This window comes from Felis catus, chromosome B3, assembly GCF_018350175.1.
Source record: "Felis catus isolate Fca126 chromosome B3, F.catus_Fca126_mat1.0, whole genome shotgun sequence".
Classification (NCBI taxonomy): domain Eukaryota; kingdom Metazoa; phylum Chordata; class Mammalia; order Carnivora; family Felidae; genus Felis; species Felis catus.
In genome coordinates, this window is record NC_058373.1 from 46,564,717 (window position 1) to 46,579,191 (window position 14,475).

General features: G+C 37.7%; 1 protein-coding gene across 8 annotated transcripts in view; it reads left to right on the plus strand.

Annotated features, from left to right (window-relative positions):
- The window catches only part of ALDH1A2 (aldehyde dehydrogenase 1 family member A2), a 100,439-nt gene that overhangs the window by 54,276 nt on the left and 31,688 nt on the right, over positions 1 to 14,475 (plus strand). For all 8 annotated transcript variants that reach the window (XM_006932501.5, XM_011282900.3, XM_019832353.3 and 5 more), the window contains 2 exons: positions 1,498 to 1,626; positions 1,753 to 1,866. In XM_006932501.5, the coding sequence (XP_006932563.4) occupies positions 1,498 to 1,626; positions 1,753 to 1,866 (243 nt within the window). The remainder of the gene's footprint in view (positions 1 to 1,497; positions 1,627 to 1,752; positions 1,867 to 14,475) is intronic.

Genomic DNA, 14,475 nt, shown 5'->3' on the forward strand with positions numbered 1-14,475 from the left:
AAGGGAAATAGATGTAGTGCTTAGTGTTTGGATTGGAACATTAAACATTGTCTTTTTTTCCCCCTTTCTCTCATACACAGCCTTGGCACTGTACAAAACATCACCGAATCTTCCAGCAGTACTAGTAATCATTCTGGCAAGGATTTCAGGGGAGGCTCAAATTAAACTCTTAAAGCATAGACAAGAAATTTTCTCTTTTCAAAATATAGGAGAAGGTAATCTTTGGCTTTGGGGGCCAAAGATCTTTGAGAGGTATTAGTACTTTTTTAACTGATCTGCAAGCTGTGGGTTTCTGTGAAATTTATTAGAGAATGGAACAGAAAATGAGAGGTTGGTGTAAGTTCTGCTGCTCCTGTGCCACCCAGGGTAATCCCATTTGGATCAGAACAGGGGTGAGGTCTGTCACCTCAACTGCGGGAACTCAAACCTGCTCGCCTTGCCCTTCCCCACACTCTTGGGGCTCCAGCTTTCACTGCCAGGACAAGAGCCACTTGTCAGCCAGCTCAGGCTCAATTACCGCACTCCAAGATTTATATACTGTAGATGGAATTAAAACATCACTGTGGACTCCCAAGTTTATAAACAACCAAGGGGAAAAGAAATTGGGTGTTTGGTGAAGGCAAGACACTTGTATATTTTTGCAAGCTTGCCAGGGCCAGTGGGAATCTCTCAAGGGTGGCAGCTGAGATGCTTCAGGCAGAAACACACTGTGGTCAAGGGCTGAAGCAGGGGACCAGGATTTCTGTCTTCTTTCTTAATGAAACTATCAATGACACCTGATAGTACTGAGGTTCATCCCTGTGCTTATGACAATACAAGCTTAATATGCTTTTAAAATCCCTTTAAACCATTTTAGGCCCCCAATTCAGATACTCAACATATATTTTTCAGTGTCTGTTAGTTTTATTTTGCAATAGAAGGGAGACAATGAAAATTGTTGCATCCTCATCAGTAGGTGTGCTTTCTTTTGTGTATGTTTTGTGACACCACATGTCTATAAAGAAAAGGCGCTACCTTGAAATACGCGTTAACTTAAATATAATTCACAACTGGACGTTTCTCATCTCACTCTTCCACACTGAAGAGCTCTGAAGCCAGTCTGAAATTCCTGGTGTAAAAAATCACAAATGCAAGAGAGAGTTTTCATAGACAAGTACTTAACTGGAACCAAAATCCGATTTTAAAAACATAAAATGACAGCAATGAAAAGCCAAAACAAAGCAAAGAAAAAATTCAGACTCCCTTTTCGCCAGGAGATTTCTTTTGGTAGTTGGGAAGTTGGGATATAATAATTTGCCCAATAGAAAAGGAAAGCTTTTCCAGGTCGGTCCTATTCTCTTCTTAATGAAGTAATTAAAATATCCGAACATCGATACTTGGTGGTGGGACAAGATTTATGTTGAGGCCTCGTCTGAGAAATCTGAGCAGTCACAGCTTGAAAACAAAACAGTAGAGGAATATTTTTTCATTTATCAACCTTGAGTTTCTTCCTTTCAGTGGAACTTCCCCCTGCTGATGTTTGCTTGGAAAATTGCTCCAGCTCTTTGCTGTGGCAATACAGTAGTTATTAAACCAGCAGAACAAACACCACTCAGTGCGCTCTACATGGGAGCCCTCATCAAGGAGGTAAGAGAAACCAACCTTGGGAGTGGCTCCCACTCCCCTTGTAGTTGGGGCCTACTGGAGCATAGCCGATTTAATGTGCTTCATCAGCTTTCACAAGCCACGTTTCCTCCAATTCTGTTTTGTTAGGCTGGCTTTCCGCCGGGAGTCATCAATATTTTGCCAGGATACGGGCCAACGGCTGGGGCGGCAATAGCTTCTCACATTGGCATAGACAAGATTGCATTCACAGGGTCAACTGAGGTAGGTACCTGAGAAACCATGGGTCAAGGAACAGTCCTGCAAAGGAGTAGAGGGTTTGAAAGAAAACTGGGTATGTTATCTACAGGCTGGACACCAAAAGAGCAGCGAGTACCCAAGCCCTCAAAGGGGCAGCATTGGTATCATAGCTAGAATGCTCGCGAATGTCAAAGTTGTGCGTTGGTCTTTTGATGTTGCAGGTTGTTGAGTGTTTTTTTCTGTGATGCCATCTTTATAAACCTGTCCCGGGAGGGGTGGGGAACCCTATTATATTTTGAAATAAAAGGAACACTTACCAGAGGCAAAAAGAAACAAACAAAATCTGTCCCAGAAGCTGGGGTTCTAAACACTTTTTGGAGTCAAGAGCATTAATGGCAGAAGCAGGTTAAGAAGCTGGGAATCTAGGCTCCAGTTGAGATTAAAATGGAAACACAGTTCTCTCTCCTCATTATTTCACCACATCCTGTAGGTGCCATTGGCAACTGTAACTATGTCCACGAGCCATAGGGATGGTAAAGAGCAGGGGGTCAGACAACTTCTCTTGGAAAAGGCCAGCTAGTAAATGTTGTAGACCTTGTAGGTGGTACCGTTTCTGTTGCGACTACTCCACTCTGCCCTTGTAAAGCATGAAGCAGCTGTAGGAAATGTAGAAGCTGAGCATGGTGACGGGCTCATAAAACTTTATTTATAGATGTGAAATTTGAATTTCATATAATTTTTACACATCCCAAAATATTAATCTTCTTTTGATTCCCACTCCCAACCATTTAAAAACACAAAAACTGTTTTTAGTTTGCAGGCTTTACTAAAGTAGGCAGGAGGCCAAGTTGGACTCATGGGCCATAGTTTATTGACCCCTGATACGGAGTCATAAGTCTGCTTAGAAAAATTTTTTTATAAAATGTTACTACCAGTGTCTTAGATTCAAGTAATAGAGATAATAAAAAAGAGAGTCTGATTCATTGTTTCAAGTAGAACTTCCCAGATGACACCACCTTTGAATAAAGCATGTTTGTAGATCTCGAGGAACAGTGTGCCACCCAACAGAAATACAGTGAGAGCAACATTTGTAATGAAAAATTTGCTATTAGCCACACTTAAAAATTTTTGAAACAAGTGAAATTCATTTTAATAATTATTTTATTTAACCCAGTATATCTAAAATACTCGTTTCAATTTATGGTTAATATAAAAACATCATTGTCACAGTATTTTGCATGCTCTTTTCAGTTCAAAGTCCTTGACATCTGGCATGTATTTTACATTTACAGCACATCTCAATTCAGTCTAGCCACTGTGTGAGTGCCCTGTAGTCACATGTGGCTAGTGACTACCACGCTGGATGGCACAGGCCTAGGGGCCTGATTATATCAGCGCATTTAATGATACTTGGTTAAACTGACTCATGTCAAAAAATGTCCGTAAGAGATTGGTTAATAAACCTGAATATTAACTTAGAGAATCTTGAGTTTTCTGTTTGTAAAGAGTTAATCTTGTTTCCAAACCTTTTATTCTAGTTGTACTCATTATAGTAATTCGCAATTTTAATGAAATATGTAAACCAAATTGTGAGTGTGAAAGGAAAATATAGTTCCTATTTAAACTAAGTCTAGTGTCTTGAAAAGATTTGCTAAGAGCTAGATGCCTTAGAAACTGCAGTCAGTTAGGACTGGGCAAGGCAATAATAAAAAAATTGGGGGAAAATATGCTAGATAGAATGTGCACCTAGATCGTTTTGCAAATATTTTTAAGTCTTTGCTCAAATTTCTTTTTTAATTTTTTAATGTTATTCATTTTTGAGAGAGACAGAGACAGAGCATGAACGAGGGAGGGAGAATCTGAAACCGGCTTTAGGCTCGGAGCTGTCAGCACAGAGCTCTACACGGGGCTCGAACCCGCAAACTGTGAGGTCGTGACCTGAGCCCAACTCAGACACTTAACTGACTGAGCCACCCAGGCACCCCAGTCTTCATTCCACTTTAAGGAAACTGAAACCAGAAACCCTAAACAGTATTTTAGGAGTATGGTTTCATCAGAAAGGACAGGTGAACCTATAATTAAAGTTCTTAGTTCTATATCAAAAACTAGAGAATGAATTAAAATGAAATACTTAAGGATCTTTCCCTGCTTCAACCTCTTTATATTAACCAATCGGCGGTCCTGATTGAGTCAGTTAAGGGCTTTCTAGTATAATGTATTTTTGTAAGTTTATTTATTTTGAGACGGGGTAGGGGCAGAGGGAGACTCTGCGCCATCAGGGCTTGAACTCACAAACCCTGAGATCATGACCTGAGCCGAAATCCAGAGTTGGATACTTAACTGACTGAGCCACTCAGGCACCCCTGTAATATATTTTTTTTAATAAAAATGAGATCGTAATATATAAAATGAGATATGGCACCTTGTATGTCAGTACTCATAGACCTCTTTTATTCATTTTAATAGCTGAGTGGAATACTCTTGCATCAGTTTATCATAGTTTAATTAATCCTTGCTAATGTACATTTCAGTTTTTTGGATTTTTTTTTTCACTTTTTTTTCTCTATTATACAGACCACTGAAATGAAAATCTTTGGAGATCTAAGTGAAATTTTGTTCATATACATATTAGACATTCTACTAGATGCAGTTTAAAAGTGAAATTATAAAATAAAAGGATGTTTATGCTTTGATTTGCTTATTACCAAAAATGCATTAGAGTGATGTTTCATTTATAAGATCTCATATATTAAGTATGTTAATCTTTTGTTCCTTGTAGGATTTGCAAATACTCTGCGAATATTCTCAAATATTCTCATGTATTCTCTTTGCTTTTATTATTTTCTTTTTAAATAGAAGTGTTTGCTCTGCACAAGTTTTTAATTTGTCTCTAGTCATATCTTTCATTCTTTTCATGGCTTCTGGGTTTCCGGCTGTCTTTAAAGAAACCCTTTTAAGATTATACAAATGATCCTTAATATTTTCTTTTATAGTTTTGTTTTTGTTTAAATCTTTAACTTGGTTGGAATTTATTTGCACGTGTAATGAAAGATGAGACCTAAGTTTGTTTATTTTTTATTTTTTGAATTATTTATTTAAATTCCAGTTCGTTAACATACAGTGTAGTATTAGTTTAAGCTCTACAATTTAGTGATTCAACACTTCCATACAATGCCCGGCTCATTACAGCAAGTGCCCTCTTTAATCCCCATCCCTTATTTAACCCATCCCTCTACCCATCCCCTTTGTTTGTTCTCTATAAGAATCCATTTCTTTTTGTCGTTTGTTTTTTTAGAGAGAAGGAACATGAGCAGGGGAGGGAGAGAATCTCAGGCAGACTCCACATTCAGCACAGAGCCTGAGGTGGGGCTTGATCTCCTAACCCTGAGATCCCTACCTAAGCTGAAACCAAGAGTTGGACACTTAACCAGCTGCCCCTCAGGAGGCTCCAAGAGTCTCTTTCTTGATTTGCCTCTCCCTCTTTCTCTCTTTTTTCTTCCCCTTTGCTCCTTTGTTTTGTTTCTTAAATTCCATATATGAGTGAAATCATATGGTATTTGTCTTTCTCTGACTGACTCAATTTGCTTAGTATAATACTCTCTAGCTCCATCTATGCTGTTGCTAATGGCAAGATTTCATTCTTTTTTATGCCTGAGTAACACTCCATTATATATACATACCTATACATACATACATACATACACATCCCCTACTCTTCTTTATCTGTTCGTCAGTGGATGGATACTTGGGCTGTTTCCATAATTTGGCTATTGTAGATAATACTGCTATTTTATAAACATAGGAGTGCAGGTATCCCCTTGAATTAGTATTTTTGTATTCTTTGGGTAAATACCTACTAGTGTGATTGCTGGATCCTAGGGTAGTTCTATTTTTAACTCTTTTAGGAAGCTCCATACTGTTTTCCCGAATGGCTGTACCAGTTTGCATTTCCACCAACAGTGCAAGAAGGTTCCCCTTTCTCCACATCCTCACCAATACTTGTTTCTTGTGTTGTTTATTTTAGCTATTTTACAGGAGTGAGATGATACCTCATTGTACTTTTAATTTGTATTTCCATGATGACCAGTGATGTTGACTATTTTTTTTATAAATGAGTGTTGGTTACTTCAACACCACTTATTAAATACTCTATCCCTTTGCAGCTAATTTGAATACAACATTAACATTATATGATAAATTTCCTTATATACATGCTTCTGTTTTAGGACTCAAAATGTTGTCTATTTTTTCACTAGTACCAGATTCTCTTTTTTTTTTTTTTTTAATTTTTTTTTTCAACGTTTATTTATTTTTGGGACAGAGAGAGACAGAGCATGAACGGGGGAGGGGCAGAGAGAGAGGGAGACACAGAATCGGAAACAGGCTCCAGGCTCTGAGCTGTCAGCACAGAGCCCGACGCAGGGCTCGAACTCACGGACCGCGAGATCGTGACCTGGCTGAAGTCGGACGCTTAACCGACTGCGCCACCCAGGCACCCCACCAGATTCTCTTAATTACAGGGTTTTGAAAGATGTTGCAGTATGGTGGGCAAGATACCCTCTGATTTGTTTTTTCAAAACCTTTTAGCTATTCTTCCCGTTCTTTCAGGTAAAATTTCAAATTGATTTTCTTTTTATTAAATTTTTTATTGTTTTTTATTTATTTTTTGAGAAAGAGACAGGGAGCAAGCTGGGGAGGGGCAGAGAGAGAGAGAGAGAGAGAGAGAGAGAGAGAGATACAGAATCTGAAGCAGGCTCCAGCTCTGAGCTGTCAGCACAGAGCCTGACGTGGGGCTCGAACTCACAAACTATGAAATCATGACCTGAGCTGAAATCAGAGTCTTAGCTGACTGAGCCACCCAGGCACCCTCAAATCGATTTTCTAAACACTTTGCCTTCCTCCCAAAAACTCTCATTGAAATTTTGACTGACATTGCATTATCTGTGTGTAATATTGAGGGCATGTGCTTTCTGTGCAAGACTGACTTCTCATCTGGGACATCAGGCAAATCTCTTCGTTTATCTGTCAGTCATGCAGGGTTTTTAAAGTCACAACATCATGTATCAGAAAGTTAAATTGACGCATGACCTAATCCTTCAGACTGGACAAGAAGTGGCCTAGTGATATCAGCAAGAACGTAAGCACTTGTTTCTGGGCCGCTTGAGTTCAAATCTCTGTATTGCCATTTAAGATTTTTTTCAACTTTTTAAAAAACTTCACTGAAGTATAATGTACACACAATAAAATATACCCATTTAAGTACCAGATGCACACAAAATTCATCATAATCACCGCCCAAATCAAAATACAGAACATTTCCATACTCTAAAAAGATTTTGCATGTCTCTTTGTGGTTATCACCCTTGGCCCCAGGCAACCCACTGATCCTTTTTATATTTCTCTAGAATTTTATATAAATGGAGTAATACAATATGTACTCTCCTGTGTTGGGGTTTTTTTGTTGTTGTTGTTTAATATGAAAGATTTATTATCGCTTCTCGGCCTTTTGGCTAAGATCAAGTGTGAAAGATTTATTGATGTGGTTTGGTGTAAGTCTCCGATCCTGATTTTTGGTTTCTACTTGTCCCAGCTGTTTTTTTGTTCCTTTGGTCCTCCTTTTTTTGCCTTCTATTGGATGAAATGAATACTCCATTTTATCTTCTATTGGATTATTAGCTATACCTCTTTTTAAAGTGATTGCTTTAGTAAGTACAATATGTGTCTTAATCATAGCCTATCATTAAATAGCATTGTTACTTCATACATAATATAATGACTGTAAAACAGAATTCTTCCACTTCTCATACCATCCTTTTATGCTGTTTTCCTATAATTTACTACTACATATGTTATATACTTTTTGATAACACAGCTGTCTTTAAAAAAATATTCAAAGCAAGAAAACAGAATTATTTTGTATTTACTCACAAACTTGCCATTTCTGGCCCTCTTCTTTTTTTAGTGTAGGCCCAGGTTTCTTTCCAATACCATTTTCCTTCCGTGTTACCATCTTCCTTTAAACATTTCTTAGAGTGCAGCTCTGTCAGTGACAAATTATCTTGGCTTTTGTCTGCAAATGTCTTCATTTTGTTTTCATTTTTTTAATGACTTTTCCTGAATCTAGAATTCTTATTTGACAATTTTATTTTGTTTTATGACTATCAATGCTTTAAAGGTGTCATTCTCATTTTTTTCTGACATCGTTTTCTGATGAGAAGTTAGCAGTCATGATCTTAGTTTTACTGTACATAATGTTTTTCTCTGGATGCTTTTAAGATATTCTCTTTTCATTAGTTTTCAATAATTGGATTATTATGTGTAGTTTTCTTTGTCTCTTTTTCCTAGTTGAGGCTCATTGAAAAATATTGGACCTATGAGTTTATAGATTGCTTTATAAGTTTATAGTTTACATCAAATTTGGAAATTTTCAACCATTATTTTTTTAAATATATATTTATTTTCTTTAAATGTATATATATATATATATATATATATATATATATATATATACACATATATATATACATATTGCTTTTTCTCATGAGTGTTAATTTTTTTAATGTTTATTTAAAACATTAAAACATTATTTAAAACATTGAGAGATACAGATAGAGACAGAGTACAAGTCGGGGAGAGGTAGAAGAGAGAGGGACACAGAATCCAAAGCAGGCTCTAGGCTCTGAGCTGTCAGCACAGAGCCTGATGCAGGGCTCGAACTTTAAAACTGTGAGATCATGACCTGAACTGAATTCAGATGCTTAACCTACTGAGCCACCCAGGCACCCCATGAGTGTTAATTTTTTTAATATTTAAACATGTGATCTCTTCATTTATTTATTGCCATAGCATTTTATTTATTATTTTTAAATTTAAATTTCAGTTAGTTAGCATCCAGTGCAATATGGGTTTCAGGGGTAGAATTCAGTGATTCATCACTTACTTACAACTCCCAGTGCTCATCACAACAAGTGCCTTCCTTGATAACCATCATCCATCTAGCTCATCTCCCACCCACCTCCCTCCATCAACCCTTAGTTTGTTCTCTATTATTATCTCTATTGTTCTCTAGTTAGTCTCTTGTCGTTTGTTTCCTTCTTTCCTCTTTTTTCCACCCCCCCTTTCCTATATGTTCATCTGTTTCTTAAATTCCCTATATGAGGGAAATCATATGGTATTTGTCTTTCCCCAACTGACTTACTTCACTTAGCATGATACCTTCTAGCTCCATCCACATTGTTGCAAATGGTAAGATTTCATTCTTTTTGATGGCTGAGTAATATTCCATTATATATATATACCACATCTGCTTTATCCATTCATCAGTTGATACAAATTTGGGCTCTCTCCATAGCTTGGCTATTGTTGATAATGCTGTTGTAAACATTGAAGCGCATGTACCCCTTTGAATCTGTATTTTTGTATATCCTTTGGGTATATAGATAATAATGCAATTGCTGGGTAGTAGGGTAGTTTTATTTTTAGTTTTTTGAGAAACCTCCATACTCTTTTCCAGAGTGGCTTCATCAGTTTGCATTCCTACCAGTAACGCAAGAGGGTTCCTTTTTCTCTACTTCCTCGCCAACACTTGATGTTTCTTGTGTTAATTTTAGCCTGACAGGTGTGAGATGGTATCTCATCATGGTTTTGATTTGGTATTTCCCTGATGATAAGTGATGTTGAACATCTTTTCATGTGTCTGTTAGCCATCTAGATATCTTCTTTGGAAAAGTGTCTGTTCATGACTTCTGCCCATTTCTTAACTGGATTATTTGTTTTTTGGATGTTGAGTGTGATAAGTTCTTTATAGATTTTGGATACTAAATCTTTATCAGATATGTCATTTGCAAATATCTTCTCCCATTCTGGAAGCTCCCTTTTTGTTTTGTTGATTGTTTCCTTCACTGTGCAGAAGATTTTTATCTTGATCAAATCCCAGTAATTCATGTTTGCTTTTGTTTCCCTTGCCTCCAGTGACATGTCTAGTAAGAAGTTGCTCCAGCCAAGGTCAAAGAGGTTGCTGCCTGTGTTCTCCTCTAGGATTTTGATGGTTTCCTGTCTCACATTTAGGTCTTTCATCCATTTTGAATTTATTTTTCTGTATGGTGTAAGAGAGTGGTCCAGTTTCCTTCTCCTCCATGTCACCGGCCAGTTTCCCCAACACCATTTGTTGAGCATGTCTGTTAATTTTTGAAAGGCTTGTTACCATGTGAAGTTTGTTGTCTTTCTTTAAAGAATGTTGGGGGTTTTTGTTTGTTTTTTGACAAATGGTTAAGTCACTTGCTGGACAGCTTGACCTTTTTGACAATTTTAAGCTGTTTTGGGACTACTTTATCTTTTACTAACTACTAAAATTTACTAAGATTACTAAATGGAGATCTTTCTGGAGCTTCTGCCAAATGCTCCTGGTGTTCAGCAAGGTCTTTCCACTCTAGCTGGTCTGAACTCCAATGTCTCCCAGCCCTGTATGAACTCTGGGAATTATTCAGCATACAGATGACCTGGTCTTCCTTCTTTATTCAGTCTAATGGAGTCTCACCCTATGTATTCCCAGCTTAGCATTCAGCCAGAACTCAAGGGACCCCCCTGTTCAGATTTCTGGACCTCATTCTCTCCCTCTGGTACTAAGCCCCTCACATTTTAGCCACTGCAGCCCCTGTATACTCTGATATTTATCATCAACTTAGTGAGACCACCATGTTCTCCTTTGGTCTCCCCACCCCCTGCTGCAGTCGAGAAAGTCTTGGCAGAAAGGTTTTCCCTTACGTGTTTCTCTTATCTCTAGGATCATAGTCCCATACCGCCTCATGTCCACTTTGGAGAAAGCAGTGTCACATACTTTTCTAGTTGTTTTCAGTAGCAGGACAAGTCCAGTGCCAGTTACTCCATTACGACCAAAAGCAGAAGCATCTGTCACATCTTTTGATTAATTTGATACCATTATTTGATTTCTTTTAGATTTCAGCAGATCACTTATTCTCATAGTTTATCTTCATCCTCATTGCCTCAAATTGAATATATTATAATCAGTGAGGTTATCAATTTCTTTACTTAAGCTGATACAATTAGAAAGTCTAAAGAATACAATCCTAAAGATGTTTGGATTCAGGAAAAGCCCTTGGTGTGTTTGGTATAGAATATTTGTATATTATTTTTGTCCCATAGGTAACTCATTTTTAATCTTTTGGGGTGAACTCAAATATTTGCTTATCACTTTTGTGTTGACTTTTTTTAGCTTTAGTTTCAGATGACACTTTCTGGCCATAGATGCAGATTTTGGGGTGGAGGTCTCTTTAGAGTCGATCTTAGGCATTCTTCTCACTACCTCAAGTAGTATCTGATGTGTAGTCAACATGCATTATAAATATTTGTTAGCCCCAAAAATAAAGACTGAATTTGAGGGGAGAAAAAAGCTTACTCTCCAAGCCAGAAGGTGATGATGACGATTATGCTGTGCTCAAAAGTGTAGCCAGCATCTTTTACCATTCAACACCATCACAATATCATTAGTTCAAGATATTGAAGTTCAAATGAAAAGTAGCTTCATTCAAAGGTAACAATAATTGATTGATAATAATTTAAGAAAAAGATAATGCTACATCTTAATTCCAGAGCTGTTAGTATTCACAGCCCAGAGAAATGTAGGTCTGTCTTCCTTTTCTCTTTGAAGAAAATGAAATGATAGTCATACGGGGACCGATGTACAAGAAGGACTTGGAGGAAAGCAGCCCCAGCTGCGGGGACCCTTGTGAGTAATGTGTCACTTGCTATTGGCAGATAATCAACAAATACTGGTATCCATTCAATTCTCAGGGTCATTTCCCAAGCCTGATATTAAGGACCAGCACTTTGAACAAGCTCGCTCCACGTTTTGCTGGCATGGTGTAAAATGGGAGATTAGGTTTCACTGTTTCCCTCAAAAGCAAATGTAGTTTTCATTTTTCTGTCATTTCAGACAGCTTGACTTTTAACAGGTATTTAAACTCCAGAGCTGTAGATTTTATACTAATTCAGTATGTATCCTTAACAGTCTCTTCTGGAAGTGAAAAGCTTTCTAGAGATGGGGGTAAAAAAAACAGTCCTAAGAACCTACATCATGGCAGATGGGACACATTGAGAAGTGGTGTGTGTTTGATTTCCTAGTGCCCCAAACACTTGGTAGAGTGAGCCAACACTGGACACCAGATGTTCAGTGACTGCTAAACCCATAATCCCAGTGTCCTAGTGGAAGTATTTAATATTTAAAGGACACAAAAGTGTGCAAAAGCTAGGTAAAATATTAGGTTTCCCCCTATACCTATTTCTCATAAATCATCTTTCTACTGCTTAGATTGTGTTACTCTCACCTGTATTCAGGCCAGGTTAATTTCCTTCTGCAAAGCTATCCAGTGGTTTATCAAAAGCAAAGTTAATAACTAAGCCAAACAGTTAGTAATCAATCCAATCAGTCTAATGATAACAAAGACCTCCTTCCAGAATCTTACATTAGTTTAGAAACTTTAGTTCAGCTTGAATGTATGTAGTTCAGCTTGAGTTAATTTCTTTCAGTCCTTTATTTAGAACCTCTTAAAGGAAAATAAAGTACTCCTTTTTTGCTAAATGAAAGCTTGAAAGAACACTGCATCATAACACCATACTTGGCCTCTTAAAAATAAAACAGAGGAAATCCCTTTTACAACAAGAAAATCCAAGCACGGTCTTCAAGCCATACTAAAAGTAATCAAGATTAAATAAGATCTGTCAGATCCATATCAGAACACTGGACATAATTTAAACCTCTATAATGATGGTGTGGATTTGTTCGCAGTATGTGTTAGTATTTTATCCTTCCAGCTCTCACATTCCTGTCTGAAGATAAGGGATGATGGTATCTAATTCATGGACCGTGAGGATGGAATAAGTGAGTATATGTAAAGTGTTTAGGACAAGGCGTAGTTCTTAGTAAAGGATCAGTAAATATTAGCTGTCATTGTTTTCTATTATTTTTAAATGAAATTTATAGAACAGTTTATTCTTGGGAAAGTGGGGTAGAAGAGAAGGGGGCTGGATTCAACCAACCTTGGATCCAATCCCACATCTCCTGCTGTGTGACCTTCAGCAAATTATTTAGTCTTTCTGACCTCTCATTTCTTCATCTCTTAAGAAGGGCTATGAATAATAACTCCTTACATATTTATTTGTGGACCAATTGAGATAACACATTTGAAAGTTCCAGTCCTGTCGCTTGGCACATTGTAAGAACTCAGTAAATATTAGCTGAATCCGAAACTTCCATTTGCAAAGAATATATCTGTCGAAAACTAATCCTACTGTCCTCTGGCAGTTTTACTTTCCTTTTGTTTGTTTTATAGCTTTTATAGTTTATGAATATTTTTGTCTTCTAATAAATGTGAGGTTTTTGTTTGTTTGTTTTTGCTGTTCTATTTTACTTTTTGAAAAGATCACTCAAATGCTTGCTTGGATAAACTGATTTTGAATCCTGTTTTCTTTTTAAGTGGAACAGTGTAGTTGATTTAGAGAGCAGTGCCGGAAAAGGACACTTAGTACCTGTTAAGAAACTCCTGATTCTGCTACTGGTCTGGAGCACGGGCCACTCCCACATCCTGTGTTGGCCAGAACAAAAATCTGGTGCAGGGAGAATTTCTTCACAGCGAAGTGTAATGTGGTTACCATTGCTTTCCAGTAGCTCTTCAAGGACTACCTCACCTGCAGGGATGCAGAGGGGGCATTGGGGGAGGGCCGAGAGGCTTGTTTAAATGTAGATTCCTGGGCACCACCCAAGAGCTTCTAAGTTAGATTATTTGGAAATGAGGTCTAGGTATTCTTATTTTGATAAGCTTTTCTAGTGGTTCTTATGTTCATTAGCTTTCAGGAATCACTGTGATTCATACATAATTTGAATAGTTGGATCATACTCCAAAACATGTTCCTAGATGCATTTAAGAAAACAACTACAGCCCTGAGTTTGTTAACCTGTGCAAGGGAAGACTTTGTGTGAACTGACAGCCGCCACTCCCAGTGTCTGCTCTGTCTGTAATTTCATTCCAACGATGATAGCTCTTCTAAGCACCTGAAGGGGGAAAACAAATGAATTCAAAATCAGTTTAGCACAGCAAAGACATCCAAAGCATTCCCTTCACCCATGAACTTCTCAAAAGATAAACAACAAAAGTGCCTCTATTTTATTTAGAAGTTTACAAAACTTCCCAAGAGCTTATACTATACCACACAACTATGCAGTATTGGTAATTGGGGAAAACACTCACTGAACGCAGGGGTACTGTTACCATGGGGGCCAGAGTTATGCTTTGATTATGTTTCTCAGAAGAATATGTCACTTCTATAGTCCGCCCGTGAAGTGCTGAGACTCTTCCTGTCGCCTGAAGCTATATCTCATGGACAAGAACCGTAGAGACTCCTTTGCCACTTCTTTCTTTAAATTTGCATCCAAGTTAGTTAGCATATAGTGCAACAATGATTTCAGGAGTAGATTTCCTGATGCCTCTTACCCATTTAACCCATCCCTCCTCCCACAACCCCTCCAATAACCCTGTTTGTTCTCCATATTTAAGAGTCTCTTCTGTTTTGTCCCGCTCCCTGTTTTTATATTATTTTTGCTTCCCTTCCCTTATTTTC